The sequence below is a fragment of the Bufo bufo genome, chromosome 5 (assembly GCF_905171765.1).
Source record: "Bufo bufo chromosome 5, aBufBuf1.1, whole genome shotgun sequence".
NCBI classification, from domain to species: Eukaryota; Metazoa; Chordata; class Amphibia; order Anura; family Bufonidae; genus Bufo; species Bufo bufo.
The window spans coordinates 204,457,402-204,484,186 of NC_053393.1; the positions used below are offsets into that span (position 1 = coordinate 204,457,402).

The 26,785-nt window shown below is 40.9% G+C and overlaps 1 protein-coding gene across 2 annotated transcripts in view; it reads left to right on the plus strand.

The window, feature by feature from the left end:
- The window catches only part of LOC121001747 (prostatic acid phosphatase-like), a 211,476-nt gene that overhangs the window by 39,659 nt on the left and 145,032 nt on the right, over nt 1-26,785 (plus strand). For both annotated transcript variants that reach the window (XM_040432942.1, XM_040432943.1), the window contains exon 2: nt 7,460-7,555. In XM_040432942.1, the coding sequence (XP_040288876.1) occupies nt 7,460-7,555 (96 nt within the window). The remainder of the gene's footprint in view (nt 1-7,459; nt 7,556-26,785) is intronic.

Sequence of the window (26,785 nt, forward strand, 5' to 3'; positions counted from 1 at the left end):
TGGGGCTCAGAATGCTTGGCTGATTTGCAAGGGGGTAAGGTGAAAGACTGATTTACATTGGCTGCAGGTGCCAACTGTGGTCTTTCAGCAGGAGACTGGGTGGGAGACAATGTGAAGGAACTGGATCCACACTGTCAGCAACCCAATCTACTATCGCCTGAACTTGTTCAGGCCTCACCATTTGTAGAGCAGCATTAGGCCCGACCAAACAGCGCTGCAGGTTTTGTTGCCTACTCGCACCTGAGGAAGGGGTTTCACTTGTGCGTGTAGCTGGCACAGATCGACCACGTCCTCTCCCTGCAACAAGAGCTCCACCAGCAGCACCACGACCTGGGCCACGTCTCTTATTTGACGCTCTCCTCATATTTTTCAAATTTAGGATCTTGCCCTAAATGGGTGTTTAATTAATAGTAGAATAGAATGACAGTATGTTAAGGGTGTATCTCACACGGTCTGAACCAGTGTAGGCCTCAATTAAAGATTTTTTTGCCCAAAATGGCTGTATTTCAAATGCCTGAATCAAACCCCTGTATGTAGAGGGTGTATCTCACACAGTCTGAACCAGTGTAGGCCTGAATAAAATATTTCTTTGCCCAAAATGGCTGTATTTCAAATGGCTGTATTTCAAATGCCTGAATCAAACCCCTGTATGTAGAGGGTGTATCTCGCACGGTCTGAACCAGTGTAGGCCTGGATTAAATATTTATTTGCCCAAAATGGCTGTATTTCAAATGGCTGTATTTCAAATGCCTGAATCAAACCCCTGTATGTAGCGGGTGTATCTCACACGGTCTGAACCAGTGTAGGCCTGAATTAAATATTTCTTTGACCAAAATGGCTGTATTTCAAATGCCTGAATCAAACCCCTGTATGTAGAGGGTGTATCTCACAGGGCCTGAAACAGTGTAGGCCTGAATTAAATATTTCTTTGCCCAACAAGGCTGTATTTCAAATGGCTGTATTTCAAATACATGAATCAAACCCCTGTATGTAGAGGGTGTATCTCACACGGTCTGAACAAGTGTAGGCCTGAATTAAATATTTCTTTGCCCAAAATGGCAGTATTTCAAATGGCTGTATTTCAAATGCCTGAATCAAACCCCTGTATGTAGAGGGTGTATCTCACACGGCCTGAACCAGTATAAGCCTGAATTCAATATTGGTGCACCAAATGGCTGTATTTCAAATGCCTTAATCAAACCCCTGTATGTAGAGGGTGTATCTCACACGGCCTTAATCAGTGTAGGCCTGAATTAAATATTTCTTTGCCCAAAATGGCTGTATTTGAAATGCCTGAATCAAACCCCTGTGTCACGAGGGTGTCAAGAACCACGCCTGACTCCGTTATACCCGGGGTCAGGAAGTCGCAGCGGTTGGCTGCGCGCTCTATGTAAGATAGGGCTGTTTCCTTATGGTAGCTTTCTGGGTTTGCTTTGCAACCCTTTTGGCTCACTCAGGGATCCATAGCTCCTTCTCCTCAGCTGTTCCTTGTCCAGCACTCCCAACCTCCTTATATTCCCCTCTCACACTTCTCTGGTTGCCAGATATAGAGCTTCCTGCCTGGACATCTATTCTGACCCTCTGGAGCTGTGTTGCTGCGTTCTCTGGTTGTTGGTCCAGAACGCTACCCTCCGGATCCCTGTTGGACCTTTGTGGTCTGCTGTGGTCGCCCACCTGGGTGTATGTGTTTGTCTGTATTGTCTGTCCTCTCCCTGGTGTTTCCCTCTTAGTGTCAGTGGTGCGGACTAGCAATCCCACCGGCCCATTCACTATCTAGGGCTCATTTTAGGGAAAGCCAGGGTTTAGGCACGTGATCGCCGCACGGGTGAGGAACCCGTCTAGGGACGTCAGGGCAGTCAGGTGCCAGCCGCAAGGTGAGTCAGGGGTCACCACCTTTCCCTCTCCCTTGGGCAGGGCTTTCCCTTTTCCCTCCCTGTGCGTGACGCCGGTCATTACATTATATCTGGCCCTTATTTTGTGTAGGTAAAAAAAATATATATTTTTTTTTACCTACTTAGAATCCAGTATGGATCAAAATGCTGCTCTGTCCAAACAATTTCATGGCCTGTCTTTGGAGGTGGCAGGAGGTGCAAGCTAACTTGAAAAATATGGGAGGTAAATACAAATGCATGGCTGATAACAGACGGTCGCCAGGTCCGGACCTAGGAGTGAATGACTATGTGTGGTTGTCTACTAGGAATATTAAATTGAAGGTTCCCTCTTGGAAACTGGGTCCTAGGTTTATTGGTCCTTACAAAATTGTAGCCATCATCAACCCCGTGGCTTTTCGCCTGGAGTTACCTCAGACTTTTAAAATCCATAATGTCTTTCATAAGTCGTTACTCAAAAAATATGTTCCACCTCTAGAACCGTCACCGCTGCCACCCCCTCCTGTTGTTGTGGATGGTAATCTAGAATTTCAGATATCCAAAATTGTTAATTCTCGTCGGGTCCGCCGGTCTCTTCAATATCTGGTGCATTGGAGAGGTTACGGTCCCGAGGAAAGAATGTGGGTTCCTGCGTCTGAGGTAAACGCCGACAGGCTAGTTCGGGTTTTTCATGCCTCTCATCCTGAAAGACCTGGTCCTGAGTGTCCGGAGGCCCCTCGTAGAGAGGGGTGTACTGTCACGAGGGTGTCAAGAACCACGCCTGACTCCGTTATACCCGGGGTCAGGAAGTCGCAGCGGTTGGCTGCACGCTCTATGTAAGATAGGGCTGTTTCCTTATGGTAGCTTTCTGGGTTTGCTTTGCAACCCTTTTGGCTCACTCAGGGATTCGTAGCTCCTTCTCCTCTGCTGTTCCTTGTCCAGCACTCCCAACCTCCTTATATTCCCCTCTCACACTTCTCTGGTTGCCAGATATAGAGCTTCCTGCCTGGACATCTATTCTGACCCTCTGGAGCTGTGTTGCTGCATTCTCTGGTTGTTGGTCCAGAACGCTACCCTCCGGATCCCTGTTGGACCTTTGTGGTCTGCTGTGGTCGCCCACCTGGGTGTATGTGTTTGTCTGTATTGTCTGACCTCTCCCTGGTGTTTCCCTCTTAGTGTCAGTGGTGCGGACTAGCAATCCCACTGGCCCGTTCACTCTCTAGGGCTCATTTTAGGGAAAGCCAGGGTTTAGGCACGTAATCGCCGCACGGGTGAGGAACCCGTCTAGGGATGTCAGGGCAGTCAGGTGCCAGCCGCAAGGTGAGTCAGGGGTCACCACCTTTCCCTCTCCCTTGGGCAGGGCTTTCCCTTTTCCCTCCCTGTGCGTGACGCCGGTCATTACACCCTGTATGTAGAGAGTGTATCTCACACGGTCTGAACCAGTGTAGGCCTGAATTAAATATTTCTTTGCCCAAAATGGCTGTATTTTAAATGGCTGTATTTCAAATGCCTGAATAAAACCCCTGTATGTAGAGGGTGTATCTCACAGGGCCTGAACCAGTGTAGGCCTGAATTAAATATTTATTTGCCCAATAAGGCTATATTTCAAATGCCTGAATCAAACCCCTGTATGTAGAGGGTGTATCTCACAGGGCCTGAAACAGTGTAGGCCTGAATTCAATATTGGTGCACCAAATGGCAGTATTTCAAATCTCTGAATCTTTCCCAAATGTATTAAGGGTGTATCTCACAATGACATCTGCATCAAAGGCTGCCAACTATTTTTTTTTTGGCCCAAACGAGTGTTTGTTTAGCAACTGAATCTGACAGCAGTATATAAGCCTGTAAGGCCTGAAAATAGTGTTTTTTGTCAAAAAAGTGTGTTTTTAAAACCCCAGAAAATTATGGGTGTATTTCTAGCTTAAATTGCACACTAACTAATCCAGATGTTGTAGATTGCCAAAAAAGTGTTTTTCTGGTAACAGAATATGAAAGCTGTATATATTAAACTTGAATTTAACACTTGCAGATCAGGAAAATACTGTGTTTTTTTTTTTTTACAAAAAAGTGTGTTTTTAAAACCCCAGAAAATGATGGGTGTATTTCTAGCTTAAATTGCACACTGACTAATCCGGATGTTGTAGTTTTCCCAAAAAATTGTGATTTGCAATGTCCCAAAAGCTCAGATGCAGTGCTGGTGCACTGAGCTTGCATAAAATGGCCGCCGCCACCGCCCACCTAACTTTCAGAATTATAAAAGTAATTTCTTTTTGGTCAATGGGCTCAGGGCAGGGTAAAACGATTGTGCCCTGCACCCACACAACTATTTCTCTGTAGATCGCTGAGTTAGATTCTCTCCCTGAAATCACAAGTCCAGCAGCATCCTCTCCCTACACTTGTAAAAGCAGAGTGACGTGCAGCGCTACGTGACTCAAGCTTATATAGAGCCTGGGTCACATGCTGCTCTGGCCAATCACAGCTATGCCATTAGTTGGCATGGCTGTGAGGGCTTCTAAGGTCAGACAGTTAACCGCTTGTTAATTGGCTGCTCTGTAGCCTTTCAAAAAGAGCCAAGAAAGCGATGAACACCGAACCCGAACTTTTACTGAAATGTTCGGGTCCGGGGTCCAAAAATACTAAAGTTCGATACGAACCTGAACTTTACAGTTCGGGTTCGCTCAACCCTACTCCCTGATCAATTACAAGGAGTCACAGCTAGTCCCAATCCAGGAGATGGAATTTCTGGTTTCATCATAAATGATTAGCAGCCAACAATAAAGTTGTGAGAGTGGAGACACAATCTTGAAGTGGGCGAGTAACCTCTTTCGTCACCCCAAAGTGTCTGTTTGCTATGACATAAAGTGTTGAATCTCCTATCTTCATCATAGATGTAATACTATTGCCTTTATCTCATGTCCACTTCCTCCAAGACAATATGCACTCATTGAAACAGATGTTACAAGAGCCTATATAAGTTTATTTTTTTGGATGTATCCATCAACTTGCCAAGAGCTGAAGTGGTGGCTATCTCCAACGTGGCTATGGATCACTACGGATGACTCGACCTGCTACTCTAGTGTGTAAGTAGACAGATTCTAGGTCCATAAAATATAACACAATCCGAAAGATGTCAAGGCTGTCAGAATGGCCTTTGCTCACTTCCAACCTTATCCTCGCTACAACCAGTCAAGCTAATTTACCAAATGGTTTATATTAATAAACAAGCTCCAAGGAGGTTTATCCAGAGGAATGGAGTCTCAACTCTACAATCTTCTTTCAGATAGTGAATAAGTGGGGGGAAAAAACGACCAAAAAAGGTACTAGGCCTGGATACTAAGAATTGGGGAAAATGTCACCACCTAGTGAATCCCTAAACCAAGCCCTGACTACTATCAGTACGAACAGACCTTGATGGTAGGAATGTTCATACGCTGTAATCTAGGGCCCTATCTGAACCTAAAGGGCCCTGGAAATAGTGTCAGGACAAGAGATGACCTGTTCCTTCCCAGCCGAAGGAACAGGAGACTCCCTCAGGCCTCATACCAAAAGGTAGGGGAAAACAACAAACAAGAAATAAAGGAAAGACACTTAACTCCGAAGTATGCGGATGAGCAGGAACTCAGAGGAGAACCAACACCAGCACTTCCAACATCCAAAAGGAGCTATCAACCGCATAGCATGATGGGTGAGGCCAGATTAAATAAAGGAGTTGGAATGACCACTTAAGCTATACCTGAGACCAGAGGTGTGGTCATACCCAGCAACAACACAGAAGCAAGTAAAACCAGAGAGGCTGTCAGATCACATCACGTGCAGCCACTCTCTTAGATCTTCTGACCCCTGTCACAGGAGAGACCGTGACACTTTTTTCTCGAGCAGACAGAAGTCATGACGATTCTTCCTGATGGCCTTGAATGGACTGGTTCCCATTCCTGTGGTCACTCTGGAAGGAGTTACTGGAGTCGAGTCTGACAGGAATTCCAGACCTTCTCTTTCAAGAGGGGTGTCTTCTTCATCCACACAAGTTGTATCTCACAGTGTGGAAGCTGGCAAGGACAACCTATTATACCTAGGATTTCTACTGAGGTTGATAACGCTGTTAGCTGCCTAAAGGCCTATACATTTTTTGTACAATGTATTAAAAAGCACTCATGGTGCAATTCATCACCATCAAAGCACAGTTACAAAGCAAGGTTTCTAACCACCATCTTGTCAGATATTTCTTTCAGAGCCTCAAAAAAATCTCAGTTCAGCATTTGATTGACCTGCACCTTCCTAGAGTTGTCTCCATTGCTAACTCCGCTAACTAAACATGAGTTTAAAACATTGGAGGATTGTTTTCTTAGATTCATCATTTTCAAGATGTTCTTAATATTTGTCATTAGTGTTGATCACAAATATTCGAATTTCGAATTTTTATCGCGAATATAGGTACTTCGAAAATTCGCGAATATTTCGAATATAGTGATATATATTTGTAATTTCGAATATTCTATTTTTTTTTTAATCAGTACACATGATCCCTCCCTGCTTCTAGCTTGTGGGCCAATGAGAAGGCTGCAGTATATTTGACTTTAGGAGTAGTGTTGTTTGCGAATTTTCGTAATGCAAATTTTTGTAATGCGAATTTTTACAAAGAAGATTATAGCGCTATATTAGCTAAATTGCTCTATATTCGTTTTTTTTTTTTTGAATATTCGGAATATTCTAAAACAAGAATATATAGCAATATAGCGAATATTCAAAAAAAAAATATAGAGCAATTTAGCTAATATTGTGCTATAATCTTTTTTTTTTAATCTGAACTTCAGATGAGAAAAAAATTTCAACTGTTAGACAAAGAAGATTATAGCACTATATTAGCTAAATTGCTCTATATTCGTTTTTTTTTTCAAATATTCGCTATATTGCTAAATATTCTTGTTTTAGAATATTACGAATATTCGAAAAAACGAAGTTATAGCAATATAGCGAATATTCCGGAAAAAAAAACGAATACAGAGCAATTTAGCTAATATAGTGCTATAATCTTCTTTGTCTAATAGTTGTAAGTTGAAAAATTCGCAATAAAAATTCGCATTACAAAAATTCGCATATTACATGATCATTACCTTGACGATTTTTCGAGTAAAAAGATCGTTGAATATAACGAATATTGGAATTTGCGAATATTCTACAAAATATTAGCGAAATATTGCAAATTCGAATATGACCCTTGCCACTCATCACTAGTTGTCATCTCCTCTACTAGGGGTATTAGTGAACTACAGGATTTGTCATACCAAACAGTATCTCAAAGATCTAGGACCAAAAACGTCATGAGCAGGAGGAATCGCACTCCCTTTAATTTTACTCCCTTTAATAATTGTAATATTTTTCTATAAAAATACACTGACTCTTTCTTACTGTTCAGCTTTATAGGGTCGATTGGTTATTTGATTATTACTGCTTTTTAATGTATGTCTAGTTGTTCCTAGGGAGATTTAACCCACTTGCGACTGCCTACAGGTTACAGGAAATGAACATTTCAACTAAATACATTTTCATTATACATGTATCTATATTTTGTTAATAATTGTGTTATTTCACAGGTATTTCGTCATGGTGATAGAAGTCCAGTTCTGTCATATCCCAAGGACAAACATCAAGAAGACTCTTGGCCAAATGGGTTTGGACAGCTGACTGAGGTATGCTAAATTGAAAAATAAAAAAGTAAATAAATATATATTTATAAATATATTTATTTAAAAAATTATCATTCCTCCTATGCCATGTTTGAAAATTTTTAAATGGTATTGCAACAACATTTCCGTTTCTACTCTGCCCTAGCCACTTTCTGAAAAGGGGTTGAGGTGAGGGCAAGGATGGGGCGGGGTCAACAGGCTCGGCACATCTTCATTTATGACAGTTTTCTGGCCTAAATAAAGACAGAAATATATGGCAGTAGATTTCTATCTAGGCACAAAAACTGGCAGTGGATGAGCCTAATTAATAACGAGACCTGTGCCTTTATAAATTTCAACCTTATGTCTTTAATAGAGTATGCTAAATTTAAAAATAAATAAGTAAATAAATATATATTTATAAATATATTTATTTAAAAAATTATGATCCCCCTATACCGTGTTTGCAACTTTTTAAATGGTATTGCAACAACATTTGGATTTCTCCTCTGCCCTTGCCATGTTCTGAAAAGGGGTCGGGCAGGGCCGTAACTAGAACTGACTGGACCCCACAGCAAATTTTTTACAGGGCCCCCCTCCCTTAGGGTCCATTCAGACGTCCGCAAGTGCTTTGCGGTCCACAAAATGTGGATCCGCAAAACACGGATACCAGCCGTGTGCGTTCCGCATTTTGATAGTTCCCTATGATAGAAATGCCTATTCTTGTCCGCAGTTGCAGACAAGAATAGGACATGTTTCATCCTTTTTTGCAGGGGCCGCGGAATGGAACTACGGATGCGGACAGCACACGGTGTGCTGTCCGCATCTTTTGTGCCCCTATTGAAATTAATGGGTTTGCACCTGTTCCGCAAAATTGTGGAACGGATGCGGACCCAGAACAACGGACGTGTGAATGGACCCTTACTTAAAATAAAACCTTTGAAAAAACCTATTTGTCTTTGTATCACCATTTTTTGACAGCTAAAACTTTTTTTTAGATTTCTGCCTAAAGAGCTGAAGCTTTTTTTCAGGTGGATGAATTGTAGTTTTTATTGGTACCCTTTTTGAAAATTACTTATATTTTTTAATAGTGAAGACATTTTTGGACATGGCAATGCTTTTTTTTAAGCTTATTTACCTATATTTAAAACATTGTGAAAGTGGGTGATTCGAACTTTCATCCCAACCTCTGCCCACGCCGTCCTCTGCCAGCCTCCTGTACTATAGCATGCGGTACGTGGCAGCCTTCCCTCTCTGCCTCCGCTGCTCTGCCATGTACTAGTGTTTATTATGGCACCCGATGCCTGCCCAGAACTATCCTGGCATCACATTTGTGTATATGTAACTTAAAAGAGTGCCATAATAAGCACTAGTAGATGGCGCAACAGCAAGCAGAGAGGGGAGGCTGCCACGTCGCATGCTATAGTACAGGAGGCTGGCAGAGGAACCGTGGGCAGAGGTTGTGATCTGGCTACCTGGCAGCTACATGATGAAGGCTTCAGCATGCAGCTGCCAGGTGGCGATCCCAGCATCTGCCAGCCTCCTGTACTATACCAGCAGATGCATGCATTTTATTATATAGGAGGCTGGTGGGGCTGGGATGGCAGCCTGTGGCAGCTACATGCTGCAGCCTGTCATGAACGTTGCCTGCTGCTGTACCTGGCCTTACCTCCTCTCCTCTTCCAGTCTGTGAACTTGACAGACTGAGAGAGGAGGAAAGGGTTAACTACTTTGACTCTCCCCTGCCCTCCTCTTTCCTCATGCCCAGAGAGGCCCCAGAACCACTGTGTACTAGTGCAGCTGCAGCAGCCGCAGGGGAGGGGGGGGGGGGGACAATGGGGCCCAGGCACATACCTGAAAAAATGAGTGCTGTGCATGCTTGTTGTGCCTCCCTTCGCCCTCTGCCATGATGCGCTGCCTCCCTGCCCCTTGAGGAGGACTTCATTTGGTGGGCGGACTGCCGGAAGAGATTCATTTGCATAGCGCGCTGCCGACTTGTTCTCTGGCAGGTGTCACGCTAGGCAGGCAGAAGAGGCAGCTCAGCAGATAATCATGGATGGAGGCGGGCAGTCGCCCACTGAAGCGGGCCCTGTGTAATGAATGGGGGTGTAGGTTGGATGGGAGGGGTGGACGGGCCTGGCCCCGGGCCCGGCCCCTATACGACCGCACCAAATGTAAAGGGGAGGGGATTTGGAGGGGTTGTTTTCGGGGGTGAGGCCAGCCTGAAAATGTAAAATTATTGTGTGTGTGTGAGACACTGCTCCCGGGCCCCTTGTCAGCCCGGGCCCCGAAGCAGTCGCTTCCCCTGCTTCCCTGGTAGTTACGCCACTGGGGTCGGGGTAGGGGCTAGGATGGGGTTGGGCCAGCAGGACAGGCACATTTATCTTCATTTATGCCAGTTTTCTGAAGACAGAAATGTATGGCAGTAGATTTCCAACCAGGCACACAAACTGCCAGTGGATGAGCCTAATTAATAACGAGGCCTGTGCCGTGATAAATTTCAACCCATTGTCTTTATCTTTCATGGTCAGCCCATTCAGTGACAACTGTGCAATGACAAATTTTCACTGTAGTGGCTCTACAGGGGATTAACCACTTGTTGCCATGTTCCCTAACAGATTACTGCCCATTTATTGGGATCCTAGCAGAGAGACCTGGCTTGCAAACCATTAATAAATTTACTGACAATCCACAAAAAGTATGTGTCTCCACTGTTCCCCATTATAATTAATGGTGGCCAGGCCGCAACGCTGTCACTTTTGGCAATGCCGGAATACAGAGAGATATACGTACAAGCACTAGAGTAAAACCTCTTAGATGTAGAAAGGAGAGCATAGTACCACTTCTCTTGTCCTGTATGATTGGTGTAATTTCCAGTATCTGCTCATACACTGCTTATACAGATACTGCACGGTCTAATTTCTCCTGTTCTGCATACTGGGTGTAATTATCAGTATGATCTGCCCTTATTCTCTATATATGAGTGCTGCACAATACCACTTCTCTTGTCCAGTATGCTAGGCTTAACAGCTTACTTACTCTTATTCTGTATATAGGAGGACACTGCACAGTACCACTCGTCTTGTCCTGTATGCTTAGTGTAATTCCCAGTATCCCCTCTTATACATGGATGTTGCACAATACCACTTTTCGTCCTGTATGCTAAGTGTAATTCCCAGTATCCCCTCTTATACATGGATGTTGCACAATACCACTTTTCGTCCTGTATGCTAAGTGTAATTCCCAGTATCCCCTCTTATACATGGATGTTGCACAATACCACTTTTCGTCCTGTATGCTAAGTGTAATTCCCAGTATCCCCTCTTATACATGGATGTTGCACAATACCACTTTTCGTCCTGTATGCTTTGTGTAATTCTTAGTGTTCTATTTTATTCTGTATATATGGACACTCAGTATATGCACTTTATATATATATATATATATATATATATATATATATTGTAGGGATTTGCTCTAGTAGGCAGGGTAAGCGGACGCAATACAGAGGCAAAACCACGGTTGAAAAGCAAAAGTCAGTGTTTATTCACACAAAAAGGCAAAAAAGAAACACAATACTTGGCAGGGTCGTGGTGTTAATTCACACCGCAGGAATCCTCGTGTTAATTCACACAGCAAAAGTCCACAGAACTAGAAAAAAAAAACTCACCTGGCAGTCCACAGCAGGCTTTAGGGCGCCTGGCTTCCAGCTTTCATGCAGCTCTCAGCCTTGCAGTATGGCAGAACTCCCAAAACACAGAGCTCCACTATCACCTGGAGGTTCATTCCACACCCAGCTGAGCTGCTGGCTGGGCTTTTAAACCCCAGCCCAAAATCTGGCCTGGACGTGGGGAACAGCCACCCACCCTGCTCTTTGGCTGCTTCCAATAAGAACCGGCCCAGATTGTCTTTAAAGCCACACTAAGTAAAACAGTGTCAGCGAGCACTAGCTGCCGGTTCTTATCTCACCGAGGCCAGGAACCTCGGTGACACGTACCTTCCGTCAATACCAGACCCCTGCGCCTTCCTACAAAATATATATATATATATATAATAAGGTACAATAGCAGCACACACAATTGCCAGGTGCAACAAATCCTTGATATAGATTCCGAACAAAAATCCTCAAGTTAATAGAAAAAGGTAACATTTCAGCTCATCTCATTGGAGCCTTTGTCAAGCAGTGATAACAATGCTCTTTACAAGTATATATACAGTCAGGTCCATAAATATTGGGACATCGACACAATTCAAACATTTTTGGCTCTATACACCACCACAATGGATTTGAAATCAAACTAAGATGTGGTTTAACTGCAGACTGTCAGCATTAATTTGAGGGTATTGAGGGTACATCCAAATCAGGTGAACGGTGTAGAAATTACAACAGTTTGCATATGTGCCTCCCACTTGTAAAGGGACCAAATGTAATGGGACAATTGGCTTCTTAGCTGTTCCATGGCCAGGTGTGTGTTATTCCCTCATTATCCCAATTGCAATGAGCAGATAAAAAGTCCAGAGTTCATTTCAAGTGTGCTATTTGCATTTTGAATCTGTTGCTGTCAACTCTCAAGATGATATCCAAAGAGCTGTCACTATCAGTGAAGCAAGCCATCATTAGGCTGAATAAACAAAACAAACCCATCAGAGAGATAGCAAAAACATTAGGCGTGGCCAAAACAACTGTTTGGAACATTCTTAAAAAGAAGGAACGCACCGGTGAGCTCAGCAACACCAAAAGACCCGGAAGACCACGGAAAACAACTGTGGTGGATGACCGAAGAATTCTTTCCCTGGTGAAGAAAACGGTCTGCACAACAGTTGGCCAGATCAAGAACACTCTCCAGGAGGTAGGTGTATGTGTGTCAAAGTCAACAATCAAGAGAAGACTTCACCAGAGTTAATACAGAGGGTTCACCACAAGATGTAAACCATTTGTGAGCCTCAAAAACAGGAAGGCCAGATTAGAGTTTGCCAAACGACATCTAAAAAAGCCTTCACAGTTCTGGAACAACATCCTATGGACAGATGAGACCAAGATCAACTTGTACCAGAGTGATGGGAAGAGAAGAGTATGGAGAAAGAAAGGGACTGCTCATGATCCTAAGCATACCACTTCATCAGTGAAGCATGGTGGTGGTAGTGTCATTGCGTGGGCATGTATGGCTGCCAATGGAACTGGTTCTCTTGTATTTATTGATGATGTGACTGCTGACAAAAGCAGCAGGATGAATTCTGAAGTGTTTCGGGCAATATTATCTGCTCATATTTAGCCAAATGCTTCAGAACTCATTGGACGGCGCTTCACAGTGCAGATGGACAATGACCCAAAGCATACTGCAAAAGCAACCAAAGAGTTTTTTAACCACTTCCCATCTGGGCCATTTGCCCCCTTCATGACCAGGCCTAATTTTGCAAATCTGACATATCTCACTTTATGTGGTAATAACTCTGGAACGCCTTTACTTATCCAAGTCATTCAGAGATTGTTTTCTCGTGACACATTGTACTTCATGATAGTCATTAATTTGAGTCAATATATTTCACCTTTATTTATAAAAAAAAATCAAAAATTTACCAATAATTTTGAAAAATTTGCAATTTTCTAAATTTCAATTTCTCTGCTTTTAAAACAGAAAGTGATACAGTACCTCAATAAAATATTAATTACTTAACATTCCCCATATGTCTACTTTATGTTGGCATCATTTTGGAAATGTCATTTTATTTTTTTAGGACGTTAGAAGGCTTAGAAGTTTAAAATCAATTCTTCAAATTTTTAAGAAAATTGCCAAAACCCACTTTTTAAGGACCAGTTCAGGTCTGAAATCACTTTGTGGGGCCTACATAGTGGATACCCCCATAAATGACCCCACCCTTACAGTAGAAACTCCCAAGAAGTAACCCCATTTTGGAAACTAGGGGATAAGTTGCCAGTTTTATTGGTACTATTTTTGGGTACATATGATTTTTTGATCATTCATTATAACACTTTATGGGGCAAGGTGACCCAAAAATTAGTTGTTTTAGCACAGTTTTTATTTATTTTTACAGCGTTCACCTGAGGGGTTCAATCAAGTGACATTTTTATAGAGCAGATCGTTACGGATGTGGCGATACCTAATATGTATACTTTTTCTTATTTATTTAAGTTTTACACAATAATAGCATTTTTGAAACAAAAAAATTATGTTTTAATGTGTCCATGTTCTGAGAGCTATATTTTTTTTATTTTTTGAGAGATTTTCTTATGTAGGGGCTAATTTTTTGCGGGACATACACCTTTTTGATCACTTGGTGTTGCACTTTTTGTGATGTAAGGTGACAAAAATGGCTTTTTTTGACAGTTATTTTATTTATTTTTTATGGTGTTTATCGGACTGGGTCAATCATGTGATATATTTATAGAGTCGACCGTCACGGACGCGGCAATACCAAATATGTTTATTTTATTTTATTTTTTCTATTTTAAATTTTTTTTTTTATTCCTTATTTGGGGATTTTTTTTTTACATGTGAAACCTTTTATTTTATTTTATTTTTTTAACACTTTATTTTTATTTTTTATTTTTTTACACTTTTCGTCCCCCATAAGGTCTTACAAGACCTCTGGGGGACATTTCATTCACTTTTTATTTTTTTTCACTGTTGATTTCTCCTGTAACTGGGGCTTACATAGTAGCCCCAGTTACAGTAGAAATACACCCCCCAGAGAGGCTGTACAACGCAATACAGCGCTGTACAGCCTCAGAGCAGGGCTGATCGAGGTCTCTGAAAGACCTCACACAGCTCCTGCACTCTCCAGTCACATGACCGCCGGGATGGAACAGGAAGCGCATAGAGCTTCCTGCTCTGCATACACAACGCTCGGTGAGCGCTGTGTATGCAGCGATCCAGAAGGCAGGGACACCTGGGCACTGTCCCTGCCTTCTCTCTGGGTTTCCCTTCTGTCACTGACAGCGGGCAACCCGATCAGCAGCTGCACGATTAGCGTGCAGCTGCAGTTTCTGAATAGACGATCTGGAACGTCCATTCAGAAATAGAGAACCACCTCCCGGACGTTTATAGTCTATGGGTGGACGGTAGGTGGTTAAGGGAAAGAAGTGGAATGGCAATTGGCAATGGCCAAGTCAATCACCTGACCTGAATCCGATTGAGCATGCATTTCACTTGCTGAAGACAAAACTGAAGGGAAAATGCCCCAAGAACAAGCAGGAACTGAAGACAGTTGTAGTAGAGGCATGACAGAGCATTACCAAGGATGAAACCCAGAGTCTGGTGATGTCTATTCATTCCAGACTTCAGGCTGTAATCGACTGCAAAGGATTTGCAACCAAGTATTAAAAAGTGAAAGTTTGATTTATGATTATTATTATGTCCCGTTACTTTTGGTCCCTTAACAAGTGGGAGGCACATATGCAAACTGTTGTAATTCCTACACCGTTCAACTGATTTTGATGTAAATACCCTCAAATTAAAGCTGACAGTCTGCAGTTAAAGCACATCTTGTTAGTTTCATTTCAAATCCATTGTGGTGGTGTATAGAGCCAAAAATGTTAGAATTGTGTCGATGTCCCAATATTTATGGACCTGGCTGTAGGTGAAACTTAATTTGTACATGATTGTTGCCAAACATAATCAATTAATCAATAAATCAGTGAAAATTTCAAAATACAATTCATAAAATGTCATATTATGATCCCCAACTGTTGATTAGTAAGTGCCTGTGCGTGAATTCTTATGTGTCCATAATCGATGTTCAATATTATAAGACATATACTTGTGTTCCAATTATAGGTATATTGTGCACATATGTGACAAAATACATATTAGTGATTAAATCAATAAAAACGATTATTATCGTGGGCGGCTCACCCTATTAATCGGGGCTCCATGTGGCCATGATCCAGCGTGTCTTAGTTGCTAGTGCGCCTGCAGGCATCAGTAGAAAATACTTGCTCCTTCAGGCTTCAGGCACATAGCCTTGGAAATGGGAGCGCTGTCTGAGCGGCGATAGAGTCACGGAGGCAGACCGGAGGAGGGGGAGAGTGTGACGTGTCGTCATCACGTCCCACCAGAATCCACCACAGGGTTTAAGGGTTAAAGAAAAATAATATGTCTTCTTTTTTTTATTATCTACCAGTTTTTTCCTTCAAGAATTGCATAAAAAAACTGCACATGAAGCCATAACTTTGCACTACTGTACTCTCGTCCTGTATGCTGCATGTAATTCTATGTATCTGTTCTTATTCTATATATTTTGACACTGCACAATACCACTTCTCTCATCATGTGCTGTGTGTAATTCTCAGTATCTGCTTTTATTCTGTATATATCGACACTGCATGGCACCACTTCTCTTTACCCTCTATGCTGTGTGCAATTCTCAGTATTCTATCTTATTATGTATATATGGACATTGCACAGGATCACTTCTCTTGTTCCGCATGCTGGCAGTAGTGTAACTATAGAGGTCGCCAGTGGCACACAAAAAATGTATGTATTTTTATGGAAGTGCTCACTAGTATGCACAAGGAGCAGGGAGCAGTGAGTGAAGCACTGTTCTCACCCCTCCTCCCTGGTCTTCTCTGGGTGCTGCGATGCATTGTCCCGACTGCGTACAGAGTCAGGCTGTAGTCTGCACACTATGACCTGACCCTGTATGCAGCACCCAGAGAAGACCAGGGAGCATGACTGCAAGAAAGGATGCTGAGACTGCTTTGTAGCAGCATGGCAGGACAAGTAAGTGAATTTATTTATTTTGTGTCTGATCTGAGGTCTGACATGGAGGTCTAACGGGGTCTGATATGGGGAGCCTAACATGGAGGTCTGATGGGGGTCTCATCTGAGGTTTGATATTGGGGTCAGATCTAATGTTTCATATGGGGGTCTGATTTGAGGTCTGATATCGGGTCTGATTTAAGGTTTGATATGGGGGTCTGATCTGAGGTGCCATATGGAGGTCTGATCTCATACGGGGGTCTGAACCGAAAGGTAAGGGGGTATTTTTTGTACTGGTGCACATTATAAGGTGGTATGTTTTGTACTGGCACACATTATAAGTGGGTATTTTTCTACTAGTGCACATTATAAGGGGGTATTTTTTGTACTGGTGCACATTATAAGGTGGTATTTTTTGTACTGGCTCATTTAAGGGGGTATTTTTTGTTTTAACACACATTATTACGGGATATTTTTGTTCTAGCACACATTATAAGTGAGTATTTTTGTACCTGCACACATTATAAGGTGGTATTTTTGTACTGGCACACATTATATGGAGAATTATTACTACTGGCAGACTATGGGGAACATGATTATTAGTATGGGCACAATGGGAGCACTGTTAACACTAAATGCACTCTGGAAGATAATTATTACAATTGGTGAAACTTTGGGGAGCACTATTACTGAGGGGGTGGGGGGCACTGTGGCACATTATCAGCTTAGCACAATTATTTTTGGAGGACATTATGTTTACAACACTATTGGTGTCAGACACTATTTGCAGGATGCAGATATTTTTTAGGGCACTGTGTGCCAATAATTATTGAAGGAGGCACTATCTGTGTGGTACTAGTATTTTCAGGGGGCTGTTTCTGCAGTGGGCACAGTATTGGAGGTGGCAGGATGTATTCGAGTATTCAAGCTTATTCTGTTCATATAGAAACTACACAATACCACTTCTTTTGTCCTTTATGCTGAGTATAGTTTTCAGCATCTGCTCTTATTCTGTATATATGGACGCTGCATAGTCCCACTTCTCTGGTCCTAGATAATGAGTAAAATTTTCAGTAACTGATCTTATACTGTATTCAGCTTTTTAAGGGTCCATTCACACGTCCGTATTTTTTTTCCACATCCTTTCCGCAAAAGTGCAGAATAGATGCAGAATATATGCAGACCCATTCATTGTCCGTATCTGCAATTCCGTTCTGCAATGCGGATCCGGAAAAAAGTAGCGTATGTCCTACTTTTGTCCGCAAATTGTGGATCGTGGCCCCATTGTAGTTAATGTGTCCGCAAAAATGCGGATGACATGCGGAGAGGTGCCAAATGTCATCCGCATGTCATCCGCAATTGCGGATCTGCAATTGCGTATCCGCAGGAAATAGTAAACGAATCCTGCCCCATGTGACCTTGATCTCCAGGGAGACAGGTGGCAGAAGACAAGTTTATCTGTTATCAGAGCCGAGCAGCACATTTATCTAGAGACACCATGTGCAATTTTGAAGTAGAGAAAGTAATAATCCTCATCCAAGAGAGGCCAGCCCTGTGGGACTCCAGGGCAGAAGTCTACCATGAAAGGACCGTAAAAGATCGCTCATGGGACAAAGTTTGCCGGGAGTTGCTGTCCACTGCATGGACCTCCGCATCTAAAGAAAAGAAAGCTAAAATGCGTGAGTATATACTTTAATTAAAAGTTATGTGTATTTAATATTGCTTCGTACACACATTCATGGTGCATAGTCTGTGTAAACCGAGCCTGCCATGCACTGGCTTGCAGTAGTGCATGGAGTCATTGGTTGGTATGACGCCGTGTGCTCCTGTACTCCAGAGCATGGCAGGCTGGGTATACATGGACCATGCTCCTCGGATGTGTGCGTCACGACTTGTTCCATGAGTGCACCATATGTCTTGGAACAGCATAGACAGTGTAGTTTTGCACATAGTCTATGCTTCTTCATGACCGATGTCAACTCACTTTTTTTCAAATATATAAAATGATATATATTTTTCAAGAGGCCTATTCTGAAAATGTAATTTTATTTTCAAATTAAATAACTATTTTGATGAGTTTCTTTTTAAAACTATCTTATATATGAATTGATAATAGGCCTCTTTGACAAAATTGATTATTAGTGCTCATGGAAATGGCCGCTGAGTGGTCACTCCATGCATTGTGGAGTACCATATGCAAGCAGCAAATACGGCCATGTGCATGAGCCCTAATACTCAAATGATTTTCGGATTATCACTCCTACACATGACCGTATGCGTCTGAGTCACATGGTCTGTGATTAGGCCATATGTCCAAGAAAAACACTGATTGTGTGTACATGAGATAAATGTCAGTTTAAAAATTTTAACCAAAAAATTTATAGTATTTTATTAATAAATACATTTTTTTTTTTTTTTTCAGTTGACCAAATAAAAAATAGGAGAACTCAATAATACACAAAAGAGCGGGGAAGGAGCCAAACGGTAGAAACCATACATGTTTACTAAGCAACTCCAATTTCTGAAGCAAATCATGGAGTTAGGACTGTAAGTAGTTTTTAAGTTATATTTTTTTTGGAGGACCTTTCACCAGTTTGTACTTAATAAAATGCGGTACCTTACGCAGTAGCACATGTCCCCTACATGTCATGTAGCAAATATTCTTCATTATATCCTCCGTTGCGGTGCAGTAGTCCCCATTATGTTTAGGCGTCCTGTATGTAATTAGCTAGCATGGGAACAGGGAGGAGGAGACATCAGCTTTTCTCACAGGGTGATTCCTCTATCCGGCTATGACACTGTTCAATCGCTACGGAGCGCATCATTGTGAAAAAAAATGCTCACTTTCCCCTGGGCTGTGACGTGATCCTTTGTGATAGGACTGCCAGATCGAAGATACGCCAACATAGAAAAGCTGCTCCCTGTTCAGATGCTAGTAATTAGCATACAGGTCCCCTAAACAGAATGTGGCCTAAAGCGGCGCAACAGAGGAACATAGCCTGCCAAATTTTAGCTATATGACATTTACATGGGTACATGTGCTACAGTGTGAGGTACGACATTTAAAGAGTTCTAACTGGTGAAAGGTACTCTGTGAATAAATGTTAATAAAAATAGAATAAATGGACGGCACTCGCAGCAAATGGGGTCTATGGATATTATTTATTAGGTTATAAAAATGGGGTAGTTTAAAAATACCAGATGGTAGTTAACATGTAGTTTTATATTTATTATATAAAATGTATAGTTTTGATGAAAATTATGATGTGCGCACTCCTTAAGGAATAAATGATAAATAAATATGAGATATTAATTTATATCCATATAAGAAGATATTAATTTATGTCCATATAAGAAGATAGGCATTAGTTTATGTCCATATATAAATTTAGGTCCATATAAAAATTCAAATAGTCCATATAAGAATTCATTTAATCAAAAAAAAAATCCATAAAAAAAAAATCGTAAAAAGAGTGCAAAACAAGAATAAATATATAAGAATAATCTATAATAAAATCACAAAAAAGCAGTTCATATAGGTGTTTGGATAATCCCAATATTGGTCGATTTAAATGTAGATAATTGGTGATCCCTAAGTAGGAATAGTTGTACAGTCGTGGCCAAAAGTTTTGAGAATGACAAAAATATTAGTTTTCACAAAGTTTGCTGCTAAACTGCTTTTAGATCTTTGTTTCAGTTGTTTCTGTGATGTAGTGAACTATAATTACACGCACTTCATACGTTTCAAAGGCTTTTATCGACATTTACATGACATTTATGCAAAGAGTCAGTATTTGCAGTGTTGGCCCTTCTTTTTCAGGACCTCTGCAATTCGACTGGGCATGCTCTCAATCAACTTCTGGGCCAATTCCTGACTCATAGCAACCCATTCTTTCATAATCACTTCTTGGAGTTTCTCAGAATTAGTGGGTTTTTGTTTGTCCACCCGCCTCTTGAGGATTGACCACAAGTTCTCAATGGAATTAAGATCTGGGGAGTTTGCAGGCCATGGACCCAAAATGTCAACGTTTTGGTCCCCGAGCCACTTAGTTATCACTTTTGCCTTATGGCACAGTGCTCCATCGTGCTGGAAAATGCATTGTTCTTCACCAAACTGTTGTTGGATTGTTGGAAGAAGTTGCTGTTGGAGGGTGTTTTGGTACCATTCTTTATTCATGGCTGTGTTTTTGGGCAAAATTGTGAGTGAGCCCACTCCTTTGGATGAGAAGCAACCCCACACATGAATAGTCTCAGGATGCTTTACTGTTGGCATGACACAGGACTGATGGAAGCACTCACCTTTTCTTCTCCGGACAACCCTTTTTCCAGATGCCCCAAACAATCGGAAAGAGGTTTCATCAGAGAATATGACTTTGCCCCAGTCCTCAGCAGTCCATTCACCATACTTTCTGCAGAAGATCAATCTGTCCCTGTTTTTTTTGGAGAGAAGTGGCTTCTTTTCTGGCCTTCTTGACACCAGGCCATCTTCCAAAAGTCTTCGCCTCACTGTGCGTGCAGAGGTGCTCACACCTGCCTGCTGCCATTCCTGAGCAAGCTCTGCACTGGTGGCACTCCGATCCCGCAGCTGAATCCTCTTTAACCACTTCCCATCTGGGCCCTTTGCCCCCTTCCTGACCAGGCCAAATTTTGAAAAAACTGACATATCTCACTTTATGTGGTAATAACTTTGGAACACCTTTATTTATCCAAGTCATTCAGAGATTGTTTTCTCGTGACACATTGTACTTCATGATAGTCATAAATTTGAGTCAAAATATTTCACCTTTATTTATGAAAAAATCCCAAATTTACCCAAAAATTTGAAAAATTCGCAATTTTCTAAATTTCAATTTCTCTGCTTTTAAAACAGAAAGTGATACCTCATAAAATAGTTATTATTTAACATTTCCCATATGTCTACTTTATGTTGGCATCATTTTGGAAATGTCATTTTATTTTTTTAGGACGTTAGAAGGCTTAGAAGTTTAGAAGCAATTCTTCAAATTTGTAAGAAAATTGCGAAAACCCACTTTATAAGGACCAGTTCAGGTCTGAAGTCACTTTGTGGGGCCTACATAGTGGATACCCCCATAAATGACCCCATTGTAGAAACTACACCCCTCAAGGTATTCAAAACCGATTTTACAAACTTTGTTAACCCTTTAGGCGTTCCACAAGAATTAAAGGAAAATGGAGATCAAATTTTTAAATTTCACTTTTTTGGCAGATTTTCCATTTTAATCAATTTTTTTCTTTAACACATCGATGGTTAACAGCCAAACAAAACTCAATATTTATTACCCAGATTCTGCGGTTTACAGAAACACCCCACATGTGGTCGTAAACTGCTGTATGGGCACACGGCAGGGCGCAGAAGGAAAGGAACTCCACATGGTTTTTAGATGCCATGTCCCATTTGAAGCCCCCTGATGCACCCTTACAGTAGAAACTCCCAAGAAGTGACCCCATTTTGGAAACTAGGGGATAAGGTGCCAGTTTTATTAGTACTATTTTTGGGTACATATGATTTTTTGATCATTCATTATAACACTTTATGGGGCAAGGTGACCAAAAAATTGGTTGTTTTAGCACAGTTTCTATTTATTTATTTTTACAGCGTTCACCTGAGGGGTTCAGTCAAGTGACATTTTTATAGAGCAGATTGTTACGGACGTGGCGATACCTAATATGTATACTTTTTCTCATTTATTAAAGTTTTACACAATAATATGTTTTATTACATAATTATGTTTTAATGTGTCCATGTTCTGAGAGCTATAGTTTTTTTATTTTTTGAGAGATTTTCTTATGTAGGGGCTCATTTTTTGCGGGATGAGGTGACGGTTTTATTGGTACTATTTTGTGGGACATACGCGTTTTTGATCACTTGGTGTTGCACCTTTTGTGATGCAAGGTGACAAAAATTGCTTGTTTTGACACCGTTTTTTTTATTTATTTTTTACGGTGTTCACCCGAGGGGTTAGGTCATGTGATATTTTTATAGAGCTGGTTTTTACGGACGCGGCAATACCTAATATGTATACTTTTTTTTATTTGTTTCACTTTAACACAATAATAGCATTTTTGAAACCAAAAAAATGATGTTTTAGTGTCTCCATGTTCTAAGAGCTATAGTTTTTTTATTTTTTGAGAGATTTTCTTATGTAGGGGCTCATTTTTTGCGGGATGAGGTGACGGTTTTATTGGTACCATTTTGTGGGACATACGCGTTTTTGATCACTTGGTGTTGCACCTTTTGTGATGCAAGGTGACAAAAATTGCTTGTTTTGACACAGTTTTTTTAATTTATTTTTTACGGTGTTCACCCGAGGGGTTAGGTATAGAGCTGGTTTTTACGGACGCGGCAATACTAAATATGTCTATTTTATTTTATTTTTTCTATTTTTTTTTTTTTTTTTATTCCTTACTTGGGATTTTTTTTTTTTTTACATGTGAACCTTTTTTTTATTTTATTTTTTCAACACTTTATTTTATTTTTATTTTATTTTACACTTTTCGTCCCCCATAAGGTCATACAAGACCTCTGGGGGACATTTACTTCACTTTTTTTTTTTTTTTTCACTGTTGATTTCTCCTGTAACTGGGGCTGACATAGTAGCCCCAGTTACAGTGGAAATGCACCCCTATAGAGGCTGTACAGCAGCAATCCTGCGCTGTACAGCCTCACAGCAGGGCTGATCGAGGTCTCTGAGAGACCTCACACAGCCCCTGCACTCTCCGGTCCCGGCGGTCACATGACCGCCGGGCCGGAACAGGAAGCGCACAGCGCTTCCTGCTCTGCAGACACAGCGCTCGGTGAGCGCTGTGTCTGCAGCGATCGTGAAGGCAGGGACACCTGGGCACTGTCCCTGCCTTATCTCTGGGTTGCCCTGCTGTCACTGACAGCGGGCAACCCGATCAGCAGCTGCACGATTAGCGTGCAGCTGCTATTTCTGACAGGACGTTTTAAAACGTGCTGTCAGAAATAGACGTCCACCCATAGGACGTTTATATCCTATGGGCGGACGTGAGGTGGTTAAGAGACGATCCTGGCGCTTGCTGGACTTTCTTGGACGCCCTGAAGCCTTCTTAACAAGAATTGAACCTCTTTCCTTGAAGTTCTTGATGATCCTATAAATTGTTGATTGAGGTGCAATCTTAGTAGCCACAATATTCTTGCCTGTGAAGCCATTTTTATGCAACGCAATGATGGCTGCGCGCGTTTCTTTGCAGGTCACCATGGTTAACAATGGAAGAACAATGATTTCAAGCATCACCCTCCTTTTAACATGTCAAGTCTGCCATTTTAACCCAATCAGCCTGACATAATGATCTCCAGCCTTTTGCTCGTCATCATTCTCACCTGAGTTAACAAGACGATTACTGAAATGATCTCAGCAGGTCCTTTAATGACAGCAATGAAATGCAGTGGAAAGGATTTTTTGGGATTAAGTAAATTTTCATGCCAAAGAAGGACTATGCAATTCATCTGATCACTCTTCATAACATTCTGGAGTATATGCAAATTGCTATTATAAAAACTTAAGCAGCAACTTTTCCAATTTCCAATATTTATGTAATTCTGAAAACTTTTGGCCACGACTGTAGATACAAGTAGGTAATAGTTCTGTATATACTCCTATATAGGAGCGTCAACTTGTATTGAGGCCGGATCTCAACCTGGAAGATAAAGAATGATCTTACATGGGTACGTTACCACTCCTATGTGCGGTCTTCCTGTAACCTTCTACGGCCGTCGGGGTGGGGGGTAGCGTCCTCCTTACTGTGCGCGTGAGTTGCACGAGTTCAGCTGCCGCGATGTTTCTTCCAGTGACGTCACTTCCGGGTGGTGAAATTTCTGGTGGTCGGCGTGTCACATGTTCAAATCACCGCGGTTGGCCTGCCACTTGTTCTGATGAGCGGGATCTTTTATAAAATGGCGGATTCTTTGTATGTTCCGCAATTCTTTAGTATATTGGCCAATATAATTGAAAATATGGGATTTATGGCTGCTCTCTCACCATACGCGTTTCAGAGCTACCAGTTCCTTCTTCTGTGGGTATGAGTAGCCATAGTCCTTTGCCCATATATATTCTCTTGTCATGATTGATTAATTGATTGATTGATTGATTAAGAGGAGGGGATTGTGAACTCCTCTTCTGGTTGTGGTAAAACATGGACTGGAATTTGGATAAATTAATTATTAAATCGAAAGGATATATAAAATATGATATAAAATATGAAATATAAAATATAGGGTAAGAATTAGATTATATATAAATAAATGGAATACGAATTAGATTATATATAAATAAATAATTAAATGAATAAATAATTAAATGGATAACATGATTGATTCGAACAAATAGTTGTTTAGGGGTAATAGATATAGTATCAATTAAAAAGTATGTATTAGTCTGTTTCTTCAATCAATTAAGCTGCTGAAAATGTGCATATTTTTCACTGAACGTATTTTGATCTTGATGGATGTGTGTATTCTATTTATAGTCGATAGGAGTGAGAAGTCACCCGGGGAGGCGGGGTCAAGGTGCTGGTAAACAGCCGGACACTTGACTCCGTGTCACCAGGGGACATCCCACCCAAGTGTTGGCTAAGGGTCGTCGTGGATCGTCATAAAAGGGTCAAGGGTCGTCATAAAAGAGTTGAAAGTCATCCTATTGTCACAAAAAAACAAATATTTCCATTTCAGCATTAAGGCCTGTAGGTATTGTGTCAAATTCAAAGATTCTTCTTGATTCTATCCTCGACATGTTTTCTATATGATTTCCACCTCTTCAATGTCGTTTTTATTCTTTCGAAGGCCATAAAAGTTAATAATGAGGGGTCACTGTTATGATGTTCTTTAAAGTGGTTCGATACTGTATGTAACTCATATCCCTTGGTAATGTTTGCCATATGTTCTGATACTCTTGTTTTAAAAAGTCTTTTTGTCCTGCCTACGTATTGTTTTTGGCAAGGACACTGTAATAAGTAGATTACATCCGTAGAATTACAAGAGAGATGTTCACGGATTTGGTATGTGAAGTCATTTCGTGTGGAATTGACTGTGTTGGTTCTTTTAGGAAAATTTGTGGTTCTGCAGTTTTTACATCTTCCACATCTAAAGAAACCTTTTAATGATAGCCAGTTAGAATTGCTATTACTAGTTTTCTTTTTTATTGTTGGGGCTATTTTAAGGCCTAAATTTGGGGCCTTAGTATATGTGATTAATGGTTTCACTGGGAGCATGTTACCTATTAATTTGTCTTTTAACAAATGGTGCCAATGTTTATGGATAATCTTTTCTACTTTCTTATAGTGTGTGTTAAAGGGTATTATTAATCTAATATTATCATCTTCGGTTTTGATTGGATCTTGTGATGAGGAGAAGAAAGTGTTCCTGTCCATTAATTTAATTTTTTCCAAGGAGTTTTCTATTAGTTCAATTGGGTATTCTTTAGCCAAAAATGATTTCTTTAGACTATTTGCTTCTACCTGAAATTGACTATTTTCCGTACAGTTTCTTTTTAATCTTCTGAATTGGCTAGTCGGTATGTTTGTGAGTCATCTTGGTAAGTGGCAGCTAGAATGAAAGATATAATTATTCTTTGCAATGTACTGCAGAGGAGTTTTGTTCCTGATATTGCAATTGTGAGATCTAAAAATTTTATCTGTTTGTTGCTTGTGTTGGAAGTGAAGGTAATATTTTGTTCATTTATATTAATATTTGTTAAAAATTCTTTCAGTTTGTCTTCCGTGTCAGCCCATATAAATATGATGACCTCTCACTACTATCGACTATAAATAGAATACACACATCCATCAAGATCAAAATACGTTCAGTGAAAAATATGCACTTTTTCATCAGCTTAACTGATTGAAGAAACAGATTAATACATACTTTTTAATTGATACTATATCTATTTCCCCTAAACAACTATTTGTTCGAATCAATCATGTTATCCATTTAATTATTTATTCATTTAATTATTAATTTATCTACCTATTTATATATAATCTAGTTCTTATTCCATTTATTTATATATAATCTAATTCTTACCCTATATTTTATATTTCATATTTTATATAATATTTTATATATCCTTTCGATTTAATAATTAATTTATCCAAATTCCAGTCCATGTTTTACCACAACCAGAAGAGGAGTTCACAATCCCCTCCTCTTAATCAATAAATCAATCAATCAATCATGACAATTATATTGGCCAATATACTAAAGAATTGCGGAACATACAAAGAATCCGCCGATTTCTAAAAGATCCCGCTCATCAGAACACGTGGCACGCCAACCGCGGTGATTTGAACACGTGACACGCCGACCGCGAGAAATTTCATCACCTGGAAGTGACATCACCGGAAGAAACATCGCGGCAGCTGAACTCGTGCAACTCACGCGCGCAGTAAGGAGGACGCCACCTACCACCCCGACGGCCATAGAAGGATACAGGAAGACTGCACATAAGAGTGGTAACGTACCCATGTGAGATCTTTATCTTCCAGGTTGAGATCCGGC